Raw genomic sequence first — 24,073 nt, forward strand, 5'->3', positions numbered from 1 at the left:
TATGAACAATAGGCACGTGAGATATACTGTATTAAAATTTTATGTATTAAATCTAGTGTTTTTTGAAAATACGCTAAGATTGAAAAATGTGATGCTATGCATCTAGCTCAATTATCAGTTACTTTTAGTTTTAAATACTGTTTAGAAAGAAATTAAAAGCTTAAGTTTATAAGATCATAATTATGAAATGAAACCACAAGGTTATACTTTCACAGCCCACCACTGCCAAGTACAATGTTCTTCCAATGAGAACAATAATTTGCATAATTATTTCTTACTATCATAAAAATCTTAATTCTCATAAAATCAAAATTAGGCATTAAAAATATATAGTAGTGTAACTTGCTTAACGGAGCTTTGTGTTGTATTAACTATTTACTATCTGCTGATAGTACAGTTCCACAAAAGCTAGTAATCAGTCATTTTCTGAGCAGTGTTTGTCTGAAAGGGATATCGTGTTTAGCAAGGTATGTTCTACTAACCCTGTTGATTGTTATTTCCAATCATTAAGTGAAAACTGTGTCCTTTAAGATGGCTCTGATGATCTCTAGATGTTCATTATTGTAAAGGGTTGAATTCAACCACAATGTTGACATGTGTGTAGGCAGGTAATGACAAATGGCAATGAGATTACTTGCCAGTAACTGTTCTGTTAGAAATGTTATTTTAAAAATTGTAAACAGTCATCCTACTTTTTTTACAGAAGGCTTAGAAATTGGGATTGTGTGTTGTGATTTTCCAAGGAACTAAAAGGCAGGACCATAATCTTTGTTTTTTTTATAAACACTTAAGCTCTGTACATGGACAGTGAGGTTTGAGGTGTGCTCTTACAGATACTGAAGCAAAAAACCCCTCTAACAAACAGTGCTTCTGTATGTCTGTTCCCCTCGTGTGAATGTATGTGTATGCCATACCTGTAAAGATGCTTTCTTCTTTCTGGGAAATCTGTATCTCTATGTGTATAGATGATAAATGTGATTTCATATCAGACTTTTTACTTTCTTATTTTTGTGACAGCCCATGTCTGAAAAGTTGCCTATTCAATGTTTTAAATACCAGTAGGGCAAGCCCTTATAGATCAGACAGAACTTTGACAACTGCATACATGTTAACGTACAGATACACATATGTTTATTGCATGTCAAATAAGAGTTCAAAAGTACAGGTCAGTACATTTGGACCCCTGTTGTAATATTATAAAAACAAAGTGTGGAGACCCACTGTTTCTCTATCCCCTTGCTTTACAGGGAAGGCTGCATGAAATGTTGATATGCTATGCTGCTGTTTTGCAGCTGACTTCAACTGTTTTGAGGCTGTGCTCACTTAACTCTTCTAAGAAAAGTGCAAACTATTTGCAGAGATCTATTTTCACAAATTATAAAAATAAAACATTAAAATTTATATTTATATTGGTACATGCATGTCAAAGTTCATTTTTCCTCCTCATGCAAATAGCTCATGTTGATAAATTAGTTGTGCTTCAAGGTAAACATCTAAACCAAATGTTCCCATTTTTTTCATTTTACTGTAAATCAATAAATCGGAGATTAAGATTTGCTTCTACACAGTGAAATGAATGTTTACAATTAATTGAACATTGTTTTCTGTGTTTAAGCTTAGACTCATATTTCATTAAAAAGTCTGTGTGAACTGTAGTTGTATTAATGAAGTGTGTTCTCTGGGGGAATTATGCATAAATAACTATTTTTTAATGATGCCGAGTTGAATAGTACATCAGTTTAGGCTGACATCCTCTATGGTGTCTCCAGAAAGACATGAAATGGGAAGTGATAATAGCGTGTATAATCACGTTACTTTGAAGAAATGATGACCCATTTTAGAAAATCTGTGGAAAGGTAAATGTAACATCTGACTATATTTTATCAGGCTATTTTTAACTTCTGCTACATTCAGAATTTAAATCTTTACCTTTAAAGAAGTATTGTAATATCAGTTTTCATTTGACATAAAGCTCATTTTGATAAGATTTTGCTAGTTGTAGCTTGTCAGGTTTTTTTGTTTGGTTGTTTTGTCTTATGAATCAAGACTTTTTACAAGGTTAGGCCTGGTCGTTTTGCCTGATGAGCTCGAAAATGCAGGTTTTTTCTAACTTATAGAACTGTAAATCTAGAAGGACTTTCCTGTTTTCATTTTGCCACCCATGTAAGATTTACTCCCAACTATTCCGTAATGTGTTTACCTATTGTTTTATTAACTGTATCTCAGTTGTGTCTAGACCAGGAATATTCATCCTACAGGTGAGCAACTGATTGTTCAGTGGATAATACTACTTCTGTTTTGCATCATGGGTATGAGTAGTAAGTTGGACTGATTGTTCTTGTCTGTAGCATCAGTCGTTTCTTGTCCGTGTTTTCTGGCAGTACCACAGTCTGTCACATGCAAGAGTGCACATGCAGTCTTCTTTCCAGGACAGCGAATGCTATCCTGAAAAGACTAGTACAATTTATTGTCTCCCAGGAGGTAATGGCCAGATTTGGAGGGGAAAAAAATCCCACCAAAACCCCCACAAAATAAAACCCAACAAACCCCAAACCCAAGCCACACCCGTCCCCTTTGTGGACGGCCCCCCCCCCCGCCCCGAGCCCTTGTGGAAGGACCTTTGTTTAAATAGTCATTCTATGTGCATCTGCACCACTTACTCTTTCCTAGGCAAAGTATTTTTCCCTTCTGAATTGCACCCTGTTTGTTTCAGACTACATGTCCAATTTGTTTCAGTTGTTCTAAAATCTAATTCTCTTCTCTAAAGTATTTCCATCCCTTGAAGCTTGATAATGTCTTTGACTATAGAACAGGCCTACTGGATTAATCTAAGTCATTAATGAAAATACTGAATGATATGAAATCAGTCTAAATAGGCCTGAAATACAGAATACTAATGTGAAATTCTACGTGATGATCTTAATAAAATGCAGTTGTGCTCGTGAAGCTTCAATAACTGGTTTCTGAATATGCCCTTGCAGAAGGTATATGGAGAACATTTTTCCTGACTTGCTTCTGAAACTTCTGAGAAATATCATCAGATTTGAAATAGGCGATGCTTGTTGTTCTTAAAATGTGCGGTTTCAATTTCATTCAGTGTTGAAAGGCCAGCTAATGTTGGCTCTAATATGCTTGCTAAATTTTCAAGCATCTTTGCACTTTGTTCTAGAGACATCTATCAAGCTGCTGTATTCTCCTTTTATTCATCAGTGCTTTCCAAAATACCCTTATTCAGCATGTTGCTTCTGTAAAAGCAACCAGCATAAAACTGAGTAACAATTAGCTCATATACTATAGATTACTTTTGTTGTGGTAAATGCTCTTCTTTCCTTGCCAATTTTCTTTTTCACCTCATCTGTTTGTATTAATCTCATTACATCTTACTATTTGCTTTATTCTGTATTTGACTAGTGTGTAACATATGAGGATCCTGGTCAATGATTCCTTATCAAACTTAAAATATAAAAATAACAAGAACAACCAGAAGAGGAGCAAATGCAGAAAGTAGAATACGGGATAGAGTAACCATGTATTTTACATCTTGTGTTGAAATTCTTTACCATTGCAGAGGGGGAGATTCTGTGGGCTAATAGGGCTTTCCCTGCTAGTCAAGGAGATCTTTTATGCATTCCTATTTTAGATAGAAATGTGATTTAATAGCACTGTAAGTTGTTTGATAAGGTTTCATGTTGTGTATCTTTAGAGTTGGAATTTTCATATTTTGCTATGATGATTTCAGGTGCTAACATCTGACCTGGAAAACAGGGAGAAGCAGCAGGAAAAAATGCTGGACCAGCTAAAGGAGATACAGAATTGCTACAAGGCTTGTGAGAATGAACGTAGACAAACTGAACTCCAGTCTGCTGAGTTAGCTCAACAGGTTGAAGAGAGTACCAAGGAAGCAGAACGGTACCTCACTGAATTCAAGCATTCAGAGGCACTCAGGCTGGAGATTGAGAAAAAAAGAGAAGATTTGAAGGTGAGAGCACAGGAGACCATCCGCCAATGGAAGTTGAAATGTAAGAAACTAGGTCGTGAGGTGGAAAAACAAAATGAAACTATAAACCAACTGATGGACAAGAATAGTCAGGTAAGATTGACTGGGGGGACAGTTTGTACCCTTTCCATTTTTTTTTTAGAAATGAAGGTAAGGAGTTTGTTTATGCAAGCTGTGACTTAAACCACTTTCCACCTTAAGTTCTGGACCAAGTTTTTGTGGTGAACTACAAAACAGCTAATAGATGGCAATATTTTTTAGCTATTGCCCAGTTCCACATTGCCTTCTTTATCCAGTATTTATTCCAGTCTCTTCACTTAATCAAAGTTTTCTTCTTGTAGAGAAGAAAGTTTCTCTATTAATGTAGCTTTTACTTTATCTTTTCAGTTAACAATGAACTTAATTTAGCTTATTTTTAGTTACTTTTTAAAGAATTAATGTGATGTTATTTTTTGTAAAAATTTTATCACATTAAGTAATAACCCATGTTCAGGTTATGCATTGTCTCATGTAGTGGACAGTGGTCACATCTTTGAAAGTGGGTGTTTACTTTCACCATGTATCTCAGATTGCTAGCAGACCATAATGCTATATGGACTTTGGCACAACTAGTGTATTTTTAATTCCATTCTGTATTTAAGCTTTTCTCAGACTCTAGGTTATGTAATGACATCTTTTATTGCCAATAAAGACTACAGGTTCTGAAATATCATAAGGACTGCAGTTCAGTTTGGATTTGATGTTTGGAGGCAGAAAAGTAGATTTTTTTTTTTTTCTTTGTTTGTTTGTTTAAGAATGCACAGAGATTTTGGCAAAATCTGGAGATTTTAGCAAAAAAGGCACTCTTACCTGCATTTGGGATGAACATGCTGCTAACACCTACCATGCAGGTCCTAGGTTTTTCCATTGATCTGGATAGAGAGTCTGTGTTCCTTGTATTTTTGTAACTTCTTTTTTTCTTAATGCTTTTCATGTATGTTTTGTTTCAGCCTCTTTCTTATACTTTTCAGAACTTTTTATTTGAAAAAATCAAATTGAAAATTGATCATGTAACATTTCTGGGCTTTTCATTTGTCTTTGTTCAGTATGGTAAAGCACTTAGTCCTCTCTTCTTCCTCCTGTATAGTTTCTCAGGAAAAAACATTGGGGTTTTGGGGGGTTTTTTTGGTTGGTTTTTTTTGACTTAGCAGAATTCCTTGACTTTTTCTAGTCCTGACACTGCTTTAAAGACAAGCACTCACATCAATGCTAATGCTGATTATCCTGTCTTAGAATAGTAGTAAAAACCATCATTCTATTTGTAATGAGTCTGTGGGTCTTTGTATTTTCCAGTGGCTGGGTCAAAAGGTGCCTGCTCCTATGGTGGCTGGTATAGTGCTAAGCTTCATGCTCTGAGCTTTTATCTTAGCTTACATGCTCCGCTGGTACAGACTATCATATTGTATGGACTACTTTTGTTTTTATAGAGCTTCCCACACCTCTTTTCACTTATTTTCTAGTGACATGCATCCAGTTTAAGTTACTAAATCTGATGGGCTTGGGATGGCTCCATGCCATCCTCTGCTCTGTCCTGCTCAAAGACTGTAGTTTTCAAGGGGTATATGATGTGAAGTATGGGCTGTCTGTATTCATCCTGTGTTGTTCCTGATCCAATAACCTGCTCTGAGACTGGTACATGAATGTATAAGCACGGTCAAAGCACAGGAGAAGCCACAATTGGGGTAATACTGAGTTGAAATTAATAAACTCCAGCAGATCTAAGGTGTGATTCCTGGGGTTGCTGTTTCTCTCTTGAACTCCTTAGTATATTCCTTGTTTTTTATTATTATTTGCTGTATCCATGCTCCAACAATTCATTCCATAGTAATCTTGTTGTATTGGTTAACCCTAGCAGTTGTCTGGGGAAATAAGGTTCACAAACATTTTAAGAAGTTGGTCATCTCTTGCCTAGGTAAATGGAGGTGTAAAGAAAGGAAGAAAAACCTGAATCATTTAGAAATCATATGTGTCTCTCATAATAGACAAATGAGAAGCAAAAAGTAGAGGAGAGAGCGTTGTGAGTAACAAGCAGGAGGAGCCCTAAAAGGCTCTGAAATCACTGTTCATTTAAAGGTGTGGACACGTCTTTGTAATGGCAATTGATAGTGCTGTCCACATTGACGTTTTCTTTGTTACATAAGACTCCTTGACAAGGATTTTACCTTTTTCTGTGTGACAAATGCATAAAAATGCTAAATGCAGTCATTTTGGTTTAAGCTCCATTTAAGAAATGCTGTCAATATTCATTCTTATTTTTAAAATAGTCAGCATCTTGCCAACAAGTTTAGAGGTGTCACTGAAGAAAATCTCTCTATTGGATGATATGTAATATCAAATAAACTGTGTGTCGTTGTGGAGGAGAAAAAAATACAATGTTTCATGTTCTCAATACAAAGTTGTAGACGGTTTCCATATGAGGATATAATCAGTCGAGATGCAGCATTTCTGATAAGCTTCAGGGAACTAGATGAACATAATTTAATCAGCTTTGAAATATGCAGACAATTAACATCTGTGACAAAACTCTATAAAAATAAATAATAAAGAAAAAGGAGAAATGGTAGTCTGTTATCTTTGCTTTCTGTTATAGGACTTCAAAGGGTTGATGGCAAACTTTCAAAATTGGATTATAATCATAGCTTGCAATTTTATGAGATGTTCCAAATATTTGCAGACAATGGGTGTGCTATAGAAAGATTGTTTAGGTTTCATTCTTTTGGAGTTACTGGGATAATTTGGTTAAAGTCTTGCCTATCCTTGATATTGGTTGACAGTGGAATCTCTAACTTCCTGTGACTTTTGAAATGTGTTTTCTTCTAAGTACGGAATGTAGAAAACATGCTTACACTCAAAGCAAATTCCTTTGTTTTGTTTGGGGTTTTTGTTTGTTTGTTGGTTTGTTTTAATTTTACTGGGTTTTTTTACCCAAATTATACAACTAGAATTGCAAGACAGTTTTAGGAAGGTTGAAATACTGATATTTTTTGGAAAAAAACTATAATGGCCATTACCACATATTCTTGATTTTTTAATTTTTCTAGTTCGTTTTGCATTGCTTATTTTTGATGTAATTATGAATTGTTTTATTATTTTTAATCTGCATGCTGTTTACCTTAATTGTCTTTTTTGTTCTGGTTTATTTCAAGTAATTTTGTCATATCTATAAGAAATGTCTATTGTTTGTGGAATTAGTGGAAATATCAGTAAGATGCAGGGTAAAATTTATTTAAGCCAGTTTAAAGAATCAGTAGTTTATCTGATACATCAGGAAAATCTTGTGTTGTCCCTTTATCATTCTTTTTTTTCCTGTAGTAGGTGTTGTGTGTGATTTATGATAGATGTACTGTAAATTCCTTCTTATTTTAAACAGAATGTTAAAAAAATTAACTTATATCTTGAGATAAGTAAGAATTGAGAATGGTGTGTGTAACATGAGTTTAATGAAATGTAGTATTTAGTAACACACATGTACTTGCAGTGCAAATTTTTCCTGTCATTTAGTGCATTTTCTAGGATTTTTTTAACCTGAAATATATCAATGTTGGAAAAAAACCCCCAAACAAACAGCCCTTGAGCTTCTTAGGAAAACAGTGGATTTTTTATTAAATGTGGCTGATTTTTATTTTGAAGATGAAGTCTTCATTTCTTGGCTTTGATGCATGAGTGAACCAGGCTTTTAACTGCTATTCATTAGTCTACTGTGTGCAGTTTCAAAAATAATTTAAAGTTGATATACTTCCTATGTAATATTTTAGAAAATAAGCAAAACAGCTCAGCCTCTGAAATGGACCTGTAGGTAAGGTGTGTGCGACCAATAGTACTCCCTGTATTCTGCTGTGTTACTGTATTGCCTTATTTCTTCCATCTTGCTATTTGGAGGAGCCAGCAAAGAAACCCATCTTAATCTGCAAAGAGGCTGAGAAAAGCAGGGGATTAACCAAAACTATCCCTGCTTAGGAGGCTAGATCACTTAAGGACAAGTATACATTTGAGATCACAAATGTTCCCTGTCTAAATTTAAAGAAACACTGAATACATTTGAACTGAGTTCATAACAAGCAAAAATTTTGTATTTTCACAGAACAAAGTGTGCTAATTGTTCATTAGACATTAGGAATGTCTAAGGACATCTTTCCAACTATTTTGTTTAATTACTTTAGGTCACACTGGATTTCTTTTTCTTCTTTCCTAGGCCCTCAAAGAAAAGGATGACCTCAGAAGTCAACTTCTCTCTGCTATACACCAAATAGAAAACCTTCGGAAAGAGCTGAATGATGTGCTTACAAAGAGAGCCCAGCAGGAAGAACTCCTCCACTGCAAAGAGGTAAAACTGAATGAAATGAAGTCTCACCAGGTATCGCTTGAAGAAGAGATCAAAGAATTTCAAGTTACTGTAAATAAATTGGAGAATGAGTTGAAAAAGCAAGTCTTTCTACAAAATCAAGTGCAAGCTGAAAAGGAAAACTTGGAGACAGAACTTGCAACTAGTAAATTGATCCATAATAAAGACCAGGAAAGACTCTTAGAAATGCAAGCAGATGTAAAAAACTTAAGCTCTGTACGTGTGGAACTAACAAACAGAATAGCAGAAGAGGAGAAAATCAAAAAGGAATTACATAAGAGCCTCTCGGCTCTCCAGAAACAGCAGGAATCTAAACATGAAGAGATGACTTCAGCTAACAGGCAGCTGAAGATGGAAAGAGAAGTTCACCAACAGGAGGTGGCAGATCTTAGATCAGAGTTACAAAATGTTAAAATCAAACATGAACGAAACGTCCAAGAGCTCATGAAACTCCTTAAACAAGAAAAGGATGATGCAGAGGCTCAGATTAGAATGCTAAAGGTACTTATGCTGAAGAATTCTAATGTCAGACTTTTTTTTTTTTTCTTCCCTATTGAGTGATGAAGGTAATAAAGCACGGGCTTTAAAACGTTTAACACACATTTTATTGCAGGTCATCATGAAAGTTTAAAGTTCAGGGTAAAAAATGTAACAGTTAGAGTTTTAATATGATTTGATCCTTTCTTCTTCAACTGTTGTTTTTACAATTATTGTCAAGGCCCTATTAAAGAACTTGCAGTATTTCAGGGATGATGCATTTTTGTAAACGTTTAAATTGCATGATGCAGAAATACTGTCATTGTGTTTGGAAACACTTTCAGAATGTGAATAGGGATAATGTGTAACACTTGTTAAGATTAACTTTGACAGTTTTTTCTATTTCAAAGAGTTTTTAGACTTCGTATTTTCTGTACAATTTCTCAGAAAAGTGCTATGTTCATATAGTAAATGATGAAATATGGCATTTTATTAATGAAGAAACAAGTTAATGTCTTTAGTTTACATCATTTGCTCCTGATTCAAGGCTATTGCATTGGAAAGAAAATGAGCATTTTAGTGGCTTTAAGTGGTCTGAATAAAATTAAAAAGTTAAGTTGAAGTGGTCTAAACTGCACAATTAACTGTCAACAGTTGTATAAGCTATACATTGGACTTTTACTGAAGCAGTTTTGATTACATGGTTAAATATGTAAGATAGTAATTTCTATGTCCTAATAATAGTAATAGTTTATATATTCATATTAACGGAGGCAGTAGTTTTCCAGATAGGTTGTAATTTACAACCTATTTTGAGTGCACTTCTGAAGCACTATAAATATGCTTTCCACCTCAGTCCCATCAAATTAAAAATTTGCTCATGTCAAAATTCTACCAATTTAACCATAAAAAGCTATAAAATCCTTAATCAAAGCTTAAGTGATACATGTTCTACTTCATCATAAGTAATATACGCACGTTTATTTCCTTTCTCTTCTCACAAATATGCAACTAGTTAAAAAAGCATATTTTCCATATTTTTGCAGTTATGAGTGGACGTTACTTAGAAAAAGATGGTTATTTAATATATCATTCATGATATAATAATTGACAATAATTCTTAAGCACTTGTTAACACAGCATTTAATGAAGATAGCAATAAAAAAATCTTGATGGTTGTTAGTGGAAGGATCATTAAAATCAAAATATTTTGCAGTGCTTAACATTGGGGACTTAATTTGTAATGTGTCTAGCATTATTTAAATGATCTGAGCTGATTGTGACTAAGTGTTCCTCTTCTATGGAAAGGTCTGTCTTACAGTAAGGGCCTTGATATTGGTACTGATTCTTGTACATAAACAGAATATTTTAAAAATTCACTTCCTTCTTTCATTTACAGTGCCATGACTTTCCCAGAATCCTTAATATAGGTACATTTATTTTTATTTTTTTTTACAGCTTTGTGTCTCTGAAACAGAGAAGAGCAGAGGGCTTGAGGGAGATGAACTTTGTAAGATATTAGGGTAGGCAACTTTTTTTAGAAGTACAGGAAATTATAATGCACAACAGTCTCTTGATTCAAGGACTGTTAAGTGCAACAAAACAGATAATCATATCCATCTGTAGGAAGATCTGATGAGAACACGTCATCATGCGGGTGATTTGGCTACTTTTTGTCTGAACTCATCATTATATTGCAATTGGGTTTCACTTTTACAGACATACTTCCAAATTAAGGTAAACTTAGCATGCATTTTATCAAATTGTTTTTAAATATTGTGGGTTTAGGGTAGAATTTAAGGAAATCCAACAGAAAGGGTTTTTTTACGTATTATCCTTTTTTTTTTTTTTTCTCTCTCCACGCTGGTAAGTTTTTGTGCCCGGTAATCAATTGTCTTTTACAGTAATAATCTTGACCTTATTATTCCTCAGCCTTGTCCAACCTTTGTAACTTTTGGGAAAGAATATACATAACCCTGTCCAAAGGTTGTTAATGTTAAAGTCTTAAAAATAAAGGTCATTTGGGAGAGACATGGGGAATAAAAGGAGACATAACACCTTTATTAAGACCCAAAGCCTTAAACTTAACTAAAGGAGGAAATTTGATGAGTTACCTTCTGGAAATCAAGGATGCAGAGCCCTGCCCTGTGTTTACAGGACCAACTGCTGCTTATTGTGTAAATAGAAATGACTTTTGATACTTGTTGTTCTTCCCTCTCTTGCCTCCTCTGTATGGTACTTTCTGCTTCACTCTGGTCTGGCTTTCTGTAGTGCTGTACTGGATTGAAAAATTATGAGGCAGTTAAGGATTTTTTTGGGACAGTAGGGGAGGTAGCACAGGAATATTGTATGTTGCAGTAGAACTGGAGAAGAACATAGAATTTTGTATGAGATATCAGTGTTGAGAAGGATCTCACTGTCTCAGTACTGAGATTCTGGTGCTTAAGCTTCTAATGCTGTTTCTGCTAAAACATCCTAAAGGATTCCCAACCAATGTCTCTATAAAGTCTTTTTTTTATTATTTAAAATAATAAACTAGGCATAGGAAATTAGGTGGTTTGCTTAGTGGTCCCCTATCAGCTGTGTTCAGAAGCTCTGAATCTGTCCCCTAATTTTACTACATGCCCTCATTTGCTTTAAAAACATCCTTGTTCTCTTAGAATAATGAAATACAAAATGTCCTCATCTGCCTGACAGCACTCTCAAGTATTAATCTTAATGTAAGATTATATAAAGATATGTATCTATATGTATAAAATCGTGTATATGTGTGTACTTCTTTTTGAATTGTTTTCTATACATATACCAAATGGGTGTAGTTCTTACTTTCCTGAAGATTAACAGATGTGGAGGATGGGTTCAGTCCAGATCAATTAAATTATGGTCACATCTGCCTTGTCCATACTGGAAATTAATAAAAATTAACTTTCTCCATTGTGTCTCAAAGGTAATATAAGTGAGGAATTTGGTTCTTGGATTGTCTCCATCTGCATAAACGTTATAATACAGTTACCTTTAGTAGGAACTGAAAAGTTGATTTTATAAGCATATTCACAGAAAATGTTTTGGGCATTGCAGGCTTGTCTTTGCATCCATAGGTGTTTGTGGACTTACGACACCAAAGTTCTTATTTTGTACTCTGTTAGCTCTGGTGTCTAAATTAACTTGTAAAACTTCTCTTCTTACCTTTCTTCCCCATAAAAGTTTAATTTATAGTGTAACTGGGAGAATAGAATTTTTGCTTTTCCTCAGGAAGTAATTTACTCTGCAGGTTTATTTTTGTGTGTAACTGCATCCCACAGTTTGTCTAATATGAAGCTGGTTTTGAGTCATATGTGTGTAATTTCCTTCATTTGTGTATTTTTTTGCATTTTCTAGATATTCCAGAGAATTTCTCAAATCTGTCAGTTTCAGTCAGTTATCTTTTCCACTGGAAGCCAATATACTTTATTCATTCACCTATTTAGGTCTTTCAAGGTCCTTAAATGTTTTCTTCATTTTTCTCTGCAATGTTTCCATGATTAGCATTAAACCCACACAATTTAGAAATTAAAAATACCAAATCTTTGCAGTTATTTCCTTGCAGATATAAGTTTAGTATTACGTCATGAAATTAAATGATAGTTTTAGACTTTCTGATTCCAAATTATTCCAGTAATGGAAAAGTTACATAAATACTGGGCTTCTTAAGGTGATGCAAGCTGATGAGTATACCAGACCTGAAATGCAGAATCTAAGACTTCTGTTTACTGCTTTTAAAACACTGTATGGTTCTACAACTCTGGCATGTTTTCCATGTTTTTTCAGATAAGTGTCTGCACTTGATATAACTTAAGTGTAAAAAATTAAATAGAATTATCCTTCCATAATAGTTTTCCATGGATTTAAAACTCTACACTCTGGGAATGTTTTAAAATAACCCATATAGTGACTTTGTAATCTATCTTCCCATTACCATCAGATGGAACTTTTAGAAGAGAAAAACATAGTCAAGACTCAATGTCGACAACTGGAGAAGATAAAAATTGAGTGTGATAAATTGACAGAAGAATTAACTCAAAATGAAGAAGAAAATATAAAACTCAGGCGGAAATGTGAGTTTGTAAAACAAGAACTGGAGAAAAAGGTAAACTTACATGGTTTTAACCATGATTCGTCAGTCTCTCTGCTAATAAATACCTAAAATAAGTGGTGAATTATAGAAATATATAGTAAACTTAAAATACAAAAAATACACATACATATTAAAGAATATACACAGTCATACTGTAGTACACAGTTTCTATACAAATCAAAGAAGGCAAAAGTGCTTTGGCTGAGTCATGAATTGTATCACCGCCCAAAGATTTGCTAATACCATTTAGGAGTAGAAACAGAAGTCCTGTTGCCTGCCCTGTTTCTAATATAGGTAACTAACAATTGTTTAACCAAACACTTCTAAGTTTTTTCACATTTTCTTGAAGTTGTGGTGCAGTTATGAATATTTAGAGCTAATTAGAAGTAGATAAGCAATGTAAGGATGGTAAAAGAAAGTCTAAATAACCTGTTGAAAATTATTTTCTGCTTGAATATTTAAAACATGGCAAGTTTTTAAGGAAGTTCACATCCTTTCTTGTACTGGCATTGTATTTCTGAAGATGGACACTGTCTGCCAGCCATTCTTGTTGCCTAGTGTTCCGGTTATTAATATTTACTATCAGATATTAATTTGCAGTCTCACAACCTGCAGTTGTCAGCCTTTCTTTTCAAAAATCTAGTGATAAATACAGAGTTGCTGAAGAATTTTATTTTGTAACTCCTCTTTCTGCTGTCTTGAGTTCTACTTTTTTTCCATGACTGGTTCCACAGTATTGCTTTTTAATGTTTTTCTTAACATGAATGTATTTTACATTGTGCTGGTTTTCTATCTTGAATTTCTCTTCCTGCAACATTGTGATTTCGGTTAAGTATTTCTGTACATCGATGAAGTTTACCTTCTCCAGTGTAAGGCACATACCTGTCAGTATTTGATTAATTCATATTAAGATAACATTGAAAATGATTGTTTCTAATCTTTGGCAAATTTGATTTCCTAGATTAAAATTCAAGAAAACAAAAAAAAATTGTGCATCCTCCAGGAAACAGCTTATAAATTTTTCATTATATCCTTGTTTTTTAAAAATTGATATTTTAGCTTCTAGCTGGAAGGTTCTTGCTCTCCTATGTCAATTTAGTAATTTCTCATCCTTGCGAAAAGAAATTTTTTTATATAGGCATTTATATTAACATGGTACAAGAATTTTGTTCATTCATTTCACATGGACTGATGAATACTCATCAGATAATTCTTCATTAGCTCAATAGTTTCAAACTATTTAAATATGAGAAGAGGATCATGGTTATTGTAGATCCTTCATGGCTTTTCAGGTTTTTCAATTTAATTTTCAACCCCTATTTTTTGTTAGAAATGAAGTGCACAACATCACTTAGATGTCGAACTTAAAATCTAATGAGATTATTTTCAATCTAGGTAAAGTGGTTGTTTAGAAATGCTATTAGCTACTTTTGTCATACTGCTTATATTTTCAGCACATACTGACTGTCTGTCAGTATGCTGTGACCAATAGCCCTGAGAGAAAAATGTTGGCGTAGGGTTGGGTTATTTTTGAACGTATGGAATGAGAAAATCTTAAACCTAGATTTCTCTTAGGTTGTTAAACTAACAGGAAGTGCTTTAAAAGCTCAGTTTGTCAGACTAATAAGTAGTACCTCAAATGAAAATTCAAAATGTGTTTTATTTCTAGCTTGGGATTTTAGCGCTGTAAGATCTATTATTAATGAATTGTGTTTGTAGCAGTGTACATAGTCTTCTGCAGTCAGTTGTAAACTAGCTCCAGCCTTCCCTAATATTGGGGAGATAAAGTTTTTAGACTGAGATGATTTTTTATCTCTAAGCTGAAAAGGAATGGAGAAGCTTTTAAGCACACAATCCTGTAGTCTCAACCTTTGAAGGTAAATGCAGATGGAGAGTTCCACTTGATTGCATTAATCAGTTAAGAGAATAATTACTATTGTGGTTTTATTGTGAATTGTCAGAAGCTGTGTTAGGATGGGGAAACGATAATATTAACTCTTGAGAAAACTCATACTAGCTGTCATATTGTGGTATTGCAAAAGCCTGTTGTGTTACAAAATAATTATCTCTTTTCCTTTTCCACAGTTTTTATACTTTTAATGTCATTCTATCCTTAGTACAAATACTAATTTAAAGAAACATAGGTATTATAGATAGCTTGGATTTTAATTTTTTTTTTCATGAAAGGTGAAGGGGCAGAGAATAATGGTAAAATTTTCTGTTTCTTTTCCTTCTGTGCACTTCTGAGTCATTAGTGACTTATTTCTCCTGTAGGTTCTGCAAGATGAATGTTGAGGAATATTGGCACACTCAGAAAATCAAGCAGATGAAAAATAAAAAATACTGAGTTATATAGTCTCTTCTAGTCATGGTCTTTGGTAGTGAGCTTTGGCATGTGATGGACTGCATTCAGTGAGTAATGAGATGGCATAGAATACTGACACTGGAAGCGCATATAATGCAATCTTATTACCTTCAGAATACTGATCTAGATCAGAACTGTTATTTCAACTCCCATATGTGTAGTGCAGAAATACTGGAACCTGTGCATATTAAAAATTCTTGTAATTCCTTCCATTTGAAATAGCTACATCTGACGCAAGTATTTTTATATGAATTAAATGACAAAATCAGGCTGCTCATCAGGTATGGCTTTTTCACATTTGAAGGTCACCTATATTAAAAAACACCTATTTTGCTAATAGAGGTAAAACCTATACATATATGTGTATACAACCTCCTGAAAGGAGATTGTAGTAAGGTGGGTGTCGGTCTTTTCTCCCAAGTAGCAAGTGATAGGACAAGAGGAAATGATCTCAAGTTGCAGCAGGGGAGGTTTGGATCAGATATTAGGAAAAATTTCTTCACCAAAAGGATTGTCAAGCATTGGAACAGGCTGCGCAAGGAAGTGGTTGAGTCATCATCGCTGGAGGTATTTAAAAGACGTGTAGATGTGGTGCTGAGGGACATGGTTTAGTGGTGGACTTGGCAGTGCTAGGTTTACGGTTGGACTCGATGACTGTAAGGGTCTTTTCCAACCTAAATGATTCTATGATTCCATATGTATCCCATTGAAAGAACTTGTACGTTAGAAATTGACTAGCTCCACAGTGGTGGCTCATGAGAGCAGTGTATGAAGATTTCCAATAAATACGATTTAAACAGTTGCACTTTGTCATTGCGGAGGTCCATAATTGATAAATTTTCAAAATTGTTATTCTTGCTTTTCTCACCATTCTCAATGCACTTGCACGTTGTCCTGGTTTTGGCTGGGATAGAGTTGATTGTCTTCCTAGTAGCTGGTGCAATGCTATGTTTTGAGTTCAGTATGTGAAGAATGTTGGTAACACTGATGTTTTCAGTTGTTGCTAATTAGTGTTTAGTCTAAAGACAAGGATTTTTCAGCTTCTGATGCCCAGCCAATGAGAAAACTGGAGGGACACAAGAAGTTGGCACAGGATACAGCCAGGACAGCTGACCCAAACTGGCCAAAGGGGTATTCCATACCATGTGACATCATGTCTAACATATAAACTGGGGGGGATGTGGAATCGCCGCTCGGGGACTAACTGGGTGTTGATCGGTGTGTGGTGAGCAATCGCACTGCGCATCATTTGTATATTCCAATCCTTTTATTATTACTGCTGTAATTTTATTAGTGTTATCATTATCATTATTAGTTTCTTCTTTTCTGTTCTATTAAACCATTCTTATCTCAACACACGAGTTTTACTTCTTTTCCTGATTTTCTCGCCCATCCCACTGGGTGGGGAGGAGTGAGTGAGCGGCTGCGTGGTGCTTAGTTGCTGGCTGGGGTTAAACCACGACACACATACTGAAACATGCCTGTTAAAGTTACCCTTTGCTGCATTACATCCTCCTGATCTCAGCAGCAGACAGGTGTGAACCGATTTCACTTCTCACAAGAGTTTTTTTTATATTAGTTACAATGCATAATTCAATATATTGTATAACAAAACTGCTGCCTGGTTCAGTTTTACATGGTGACTCCATCATAAATACAAAGGAAGAGAAACTGAATTTTAAAAAGATATGTAACATATTTAATGATCTTTCTGACACTGGATGATAACATAAAATGCTTTCCTCAGTGCCAGTCACTGTCCTATGAGATATTCTTTTCCCTTGAGAACACACTTTTCCTTTGAGAACACACTGAATGCCAATACAGATTTCCTTCAGGGATCTCTTTTTGTGATGACAGAGTTTAGATGCCTGTAACTGGTTCAGGGCAAAAGAAAATATGGGGAGTATTTGTTGTGTGGGCTCTCTTTCTGCTTGTGAAAAAGGGATTTATAATAGAATGTCTGGTTTCAATTCTGAAAATAAGCTCTATGATTGTTGCATTTGGATTTGGTAGGAGTTTCTTCTGAACTGATTTACAGGAGAATAAGGAGAATCAAGAGAGGCACTTGAGTACTATTAGAAGTTATTATTTTCCATGGCAAGGAACTGAACTCAGTGCATGAGCGAGTGTAGTGTGATTATAAGATTGAAAGATACATTGCTAGTGATGTATGTTGTATTATTAATGCAATAATTTCTCTTTTTTTTGTTTTTCCTCTTTCACTCCAGGATAAACAGATCAGCAATGAAGAAGATCATTTGAGAAGGATGAATGAGGCCAGACTGCAGTTTAAGGATCAACTGCATCATTTAGAAATGGAACAGGAATCCATTCTTAACATGATAGGAAGTGAAATTGATGCTGCTTGTGAAATTTTTTCTCGAGACTCCATGGAGAAATTCAAAGTAATTCTAAGTTTTAAGTATGCTGCAGGTTTTGTTATTTTCTTGATGAATGTTTGTAGCAGAATTTTTATGCATTGTTGTCGCCTATCGCTTAACTGGTATAGATAATTTATGGACAATGGATATTTAGCTGGTACAGATGTACATTAATAGGTATTACAATCAGATACTATGAAGATCTGCCCATGCATTAATTGTTACTGCTTGCTTTTACCTTTTTTCTTTTTTTTGTGAGAAATAGTTCTCGTTTTGTTTGCTTGTGTGAAAAACCCTTACATGAGGCAGAATTTTGAGGTAGGTTTTCCTAGGCCACCTCCTTAGATGTGGGAAGTCCCCAGGAAAGACCTAAAAGTCTTTTAAAATTGGGAAAAATGAAAGAAAGGTTTTATTAAAAATTCATTTAGGTATTTTGTTTTTTAAGTAGTGAAGTAAATGCTGGAAGTGAAAAGAGTTTATAATCTCCTGTTTTGTGGAGCAGGTCCTTGTATCCAGAAAACTGACTCCCAAGTTCCAGGAAACTTGTAGCTTGCTGTAACTCTTTTTTTTGTTCACTCTTTTACTTCTTTTCCTGCAACCCTTGTCTCCCATTAGCTTTTTTCCTGAGCATTCTCATTCACTCCCCAGGGACAGAACCCTCTCTTCCTCCCTCCAGATGATTCTACATGACTAATCCTCTTAAATTGACATTGTACACAGCTGAGAATAAAGAAAACGGACAGTCCAACTCAGCTTGTCGCCTTACTCACTGGCGTTATGGGTACTTACATCAGAAGTACTTGACCTGATGGCTTTTTAGCCTTAACTGTAACCCTAGAGTACACTCAGATTACGCCTTTTTTGTCTTGCTGTTTAAACAGAGCATGCTTTCTACTCTACAGTTGGTGGTCACTTGACTGGGCTGTGCTGCTTTTGGAATAGAAATTTTTCAGCATTGACACCGAAAATCCATTAAATTTTTAATATTTTTTTCTTTGGTTTATTTTCTATTTTAAGTTTATCTCCTCACCTGTTTTGTTTGAAGGTGTGTAGAGAAGTCACTTTGTTTCAGCCTTGTAGTATGGCTGTGCCTTTTTCTCCACTTACCTATGGAGCTGGGATGTTGCAGCACACAAAAATATGAGAATTCTAAGAAAATGTTGTTGACAAACAAGCTTTCTCCTCTGTACTCTTACAGATAAGTCTTTTTTTATTAAGTCTTTGTGATCTGCTATAGTTGCCAGATTCTTGATCATCGAACCATGCTTTCCTGGACTTGTTTCCCACCTCCTGCAGAGTTTTTGTCTTCTGGATAAAGTTTTGCTAATCTCTGTTTTCACATTTCTCCTTATTTATCCCGTTTAACTGTTTATCACTGGCAAACTTAAAACAGAGTTGAATCTGAATTTTTGACTAGACAGCTAATGTGAAAACAAATGCTACGCAGTTTTGTGGTGCCTGGTCCAAAGTATTTTATTTTTTTTAAAAGGTGAGAAGTTTCCTTTCTTATATTGTTCCTCTGCCCAGTACTTAAGGTATTGCCAAGGTTTCTAAAAGGTTTCAGACAAGTTCTTTACTTGAAGAAGTTGCCACTGCAACTGAGGTGAGCAATGAAGAATTTAATGGATAAATACTTGTATTGAGAGAGCTTAACACCAGGCTTAATCTGCCCTGATGAAAAATGTGCTGCATTTTTTTTATAATACCACATACTGGTGTTCTAAGCAAAAAATTCCACATGTATTGTTCAGATTTATTTTTCCAATCAGTCTTTTGTTATAAGAAATCTTATGCTTGCAATTATTACACCAGTCATGTTTAAACTACGAACTGAATACCGCCTTCTTTGAATGTGGTTGCACAGAATGAGGTTTGCTGCCATGAAAGTCACAACTTTCAGCTATGCATTGCTTTGTGAAGTCATGGTCAATGTGCCTACTAAAGCATTTCCTTTCACCTGTGTCATTATGTGGTGATAATTTTCATATAAAACATGTGTATACATAATTAGATGGTGCTGTTTAGGCACCTTTGGTCTCAGTGTAGTTAATAAGGCCCATATAAATACCTCTTAAAGAAATATGCTAGTGACAAAAATTATTGGACCAGGACTAAAAGTACATAAAGACTTGCTAAATTGCAAAATGTGGTAAATTAAAAACACACTAACTAACAAAACCCCCACAAAACCTTTAAATTGGAGAAAAGCACAATGTAGTTAATCATGAGATAGGACCACATGAGATAAAGGATGAGCTGGACGTAAGGTTAATAGTTTACTTGATTTTAAATAGGTTTCAGCTGACAGAACTGTTTTATGAGATTTTTTTTCTTCCCTTTGTGTATCAACTCATAAAGTAGGAAAAAAAATTCATTATCACTAACATTTAATTAGTAATATAGAAAACATGTATAGAAGTACCTTTAAAACTAGTTTAACATAGTTCAGTTTGAATGCAGAAAAAAAGACATACCACATTTTCTCATTGTATGAAGTATTAATGAAGCATTCTAGCACAAGTTTATCTTCTTTTTACCCATGTAGTGAAAATTACAATTTTCTTTTTCTGCCTATCAAATATTCAAAGCAAGTGATTTGTCTTTTTTCATGAAAACACTAAGACCATCATCATGGAGTATAATTTAAAGATTTTGGGGGTTTGTCGTTTTTTGCTTTTTAATAAGACATTTATCATGTTGCACATAGCATTTCTGTAGATACACTGATAACAGTTCACTGACTAACAACAAGTGGTTCCGCTGCTTCTGGTTTATGTGCAGCCACTGTTGTTCTGCAGAATGGAGGAAAAAACAGTTGAATGACTTTGATTTTAAGAAATAGTCATTTTAAAGTAGAGTCTGATTGTATTATTTGGAAATATTATGATATTTTCAAAAAAGGACATACAGATTCAAACTGAAAATATGCACCTTGATGCAGAGGTATGTTCTGGGGATGTTTGAAATGCATCATTGTAGTGATTCTTAGGAGAAAACTACACAGATTCAGAATACAACTTACTATTGTTGCAACTTACTGAAGTCACATAGTTAAACAAAATTTGTATCAGTGAGTTTCCATAATTTGCTTTTAAATGTGACTACTTTATGGTTAAGTAGTTCTATTAAACCATTTACAGATATGATTTCCAAGCTGGATTTTTAGCAAAGAATATTTGTTTGATGAATTTCCAGTATGCGGGAGAGACTCTTTCTCCTTTTCTGTGTCTAATTCCCACTTTTATACCTATTTGTTTCTCTCCTACTATTCCATAGGCAATATCACTTACACCAACAGTGCTGAATGATCCTCATCGCTGGTTAGCAGAAACAAAGGTAATAGTCAAACCTCCTGAAATTTTACTGAATAAGCTAATATCCAACTTTTATAATCACTCAGTTGAAAGTATGTTTGAAAAGGCATTTAAAGAGGAAAAGGAAAAATACAAAAGCATTCCTTTGGCAATAATTCTGATATTCCCAGACTGTTATTTCAACTGATGGAATAATTTTCCAATATTTTACTATCAACAAGAATAGCTGTCTATAGCAAAACAAATAGCAGTGCTGTTTTTACAAACTATGCATTGAAGTAACTACACTGATAGCCTTTAGATCTGGTTCAATTATTTTCAGACAAGAAAAACATGAGAACGTAGTCAGCAGGTCAAGTTTCTTTTACAGGGTTATAACAAGGCAAGAAATTATTTTAAGTAAAGCTGTTATTTATTAAATCTAATGGATATTTGGTTGGATTCTTGGAAAATGAACCATTTTCCTTCCTGCTTTGTTTGAAGCTTTTGAATCCTATAATGTGCGTACATACGTGCTTAAAAACTTCTTCAAAGTGATGACTGGTAACTTACAACCCTTGCCTTTCATTTTACAGCTTTCCTCCTGCTGCAATGTGTTTATTACACATAAACACATTTCTTATTCAATATCTTTTAAAACGAGTAAGTTTCTCATGATCAAAGTAGATCACAAGAAACTGTAGAAGACATGCCTTTTTTTTTTTTTTTTCCCTTCATGTAAGAAGGTCAAAGCCACAGGAGAATTGACTTAAGGAAAAATTGCACCTATATGCATCTAAGATAATTTAAGTTTATTGGTGATGTATGGTCTATGTAAGACTTGTAGACCAAGAAAGACTGCCACTATAGATAGCAGAGATAAGATTGGAATCAAAGGAGAAATGTTGTGCAGGAAGTATTTTCTCCATTTAAGAAAGTGACATTGACATATTATTAAAAAGACTTTTCAAAGAGCACCTAATAATCATTTGCATATATTTCTCACCTAAGTTTCTTTAGCTGCTAGAGGGAAGTCTAGAATGAATGACTGCTTAGAATCCCCCCCTGCCCTTTTTTTTCTTTTGTTTTAAATTGGCAGTGTGAAAGTATTCTATTTTACCACTTCTATATTTACTATATTGACCATGACCTATCTTATCTATGAGCTCTCTTTTCTTTTTCCTCTGCATGAACTTTAAATATTAACTTTTGCTGACCAGAAAGGATTGATGTCATCTTTTAGAATGGATAAATGCTTTAAATTCCATCAACACAGAACAGAGAAAGGTATTCTGAAAGGAAGGAGTATCTCTTGGTGTCTATGTATACACTAATTCAATGCAAATTTCCATGCCTACCCTAGCAAACTCATGCTCCTGATTTAAAAAAAAAAAGCAAAAAAGCAAAAAAAAAGCAAAAAAATCTGTGTATTCCTTCTACACATACAATTATCAGCCAGAATACAACTGTCTTTTGAGACTCTTTGAAGGTCAACACATGTCCTCTTAATATATCTGAATGTCCCCTTTTATTATTATTATTATTCAGTACTAGGTACAAATGAGTAATCTGTGACTCCAAAGATAATTTGATCAGTTAACATTTATGTCGTCTTATTTTCATTAGCATTTTTTACTTTTATTGTCCCATTTTTTTCAATGTAGACTAAGCTTCAGTGGCTGTGTGAGGAGGTAAAGGAGCGAGAAAGTAAGGAAAAAAAGCTGCGATGCTACTTACTGCAGAGCCGAGAACAGCTCAAGCACTTTACACAGATAAAGGAGGCTGAACATCAATCTCTCTTTAAACAGATAAAAAAGCAAGAAAAACTTTTAGAAGAAGTTCACAGAGAAAAAAGAGGTATGTTGCTGATTCCATTTTTGTTAATAAAAGGGAGAAAGAATTTTAAAATTCTACTGATTCTAATTCCCATGGCACATTCAGATGTATTTTATCAACCAGTTATTACAGACTCTAATTTGCTAACATGCTAGTGCTAACCAAGAAAACAGTTGGGTCTTTTGTTTATCCTTGCTGACAAAAAAGGCAAATGTAATCAACTATGTTTCAACCCAGTACAGTGGCTGAATAACACATGAGTTTGCAACATGGGCAGTGGATATAGAAGTTGTTTTTCAACTGTACCATCTGAGACATTCCATGACCCAGGCAAAGAGGAATTATACAGGAGTCTGAGGCAGCATTGGTAATGCTGCTTTTATCTGTCAAAAAGAAAGAGCACAAAGCAGTCTCAAGTCCTGTGTAGTTACTCCCTTTTGCTTAAATTGTACGTACAAAGAACTTCGGCAAATTTTCTTTCTTCTGTATTGCAAAATGAAGTAAGATAAGCTTTGGTTCTAATTAAAATGAATGACATTATATATGGAATACAACATAAGCATAGTTTTCTCTCTCTCTTGGCATGTAATTCTTACTCTGGAGTATTGTGTGCCAGGCTTGGTGCTAGCATCCATACCATCCATGCTTGTCATGAAGGGGAAATACTAATCAGATTTTACTGAGTGGTATAAGTGTTCTGGTAGGGATGGACCTCACTGTCCCCAACCAAGAGCCATTTATTAGTCTCAGTTCAGGTACTCATAGTTCTGTATTTTATAGTTTCTTGAAGATTGACTTTGTGCAGAATGCTTCTAGGAGTAGAGAAACATGCTTTCATCATGAGCTTATTATTTTGGAGTCCCAGGAAGACAGGAAGATCTCAGTCTTCCGATGTTCTGCTTTTCATCTGTGTTCAAGCCCATATATGGTGTTGCTTGCAGCTTAACTAAACATGTTATTTCAATGAAGAGTATTTTTATAGTAAACCCAAAGCATTATAGCAAACTTGGAACATAAACAATTTACAGTGCATCTTTATTTTTATCCTTAAAACCAGATTTTTTTTCTGCTGTCAGAAATCAACACTTTGGTTGTTACAAACAATGTGAGAGTGAATCCTTGTTAAATCCAAACTCAGGTGAAATGTAAAATTTTGAAGTGTAGGCTTGGTCTTGGTCAGGAAGAATCTATACATGTTGATTTGAGTCACTAGCTCTTATAGTCGG

The 24,073-nt window shown here is 34.5% G+C and overlaps 1 protein-coding gene across 7 annotated transcripts in view; it reads left to right on the plus strand.

The window, feature by feature from the left end:
- The window catches only part of CEP128 (centrosomal protein 128), a 141,369-nt gene that overhangs the window by 52,176 nt on the left and 65,120 nt on the right, over positions 1 to 24,073 (plus strand). For all 7 annotated transcript variants that reach the window (XR_011324705.1, XM_069783718.1, XM_069783720.1 and 4 more), the window contains 6 exons: positions 3,740 to 4,090; positions 8,229 to 8,879; positions 12,817 to 12,981; positions 17,566 to 17,742; positions 20,995 to 21,054; positions 22,676 to 22,868. Coding sequence is in view for 6 of the 7 variants with exons in the window: in XM_069783718.1 (XP_069639819.1) it covers positions 3,740 to 4,090; positions 8,229 to 8,879; positions 12,817 to 12,981; positions 17,566 to 17,742; positions 20,995 to 21,054; positions 22,676 to 22,868 (1,597 nt within the window). In the remaining variant the exon portion in view is untranslated. The remainder of the gene's footprint in view (positions 1 to 3,739; positions 4,091 to 8,228; positions 8,880 to 12,816; positions 12,982 to 17,565; positions 17,743 to 20,994; positions 21,055 to 22,675; positions 22,869 to 24,073) is intronic.

Source organism: Haliaeetus albicilla, chromosome 5 (genome assembly GCF_947461875.1).
Source record: "Haliaeetus albicilla chromosome 5, bHalAlb1.1, whole genome shotgun sequence".
Taxonomy (NCBI): domain Eukaryota; kingdom Metazoa; phylum Chordata; class Aves; order Accipitriformes; family Accipitridae; genus Haliaeetus; species Haliaeetus albicilla.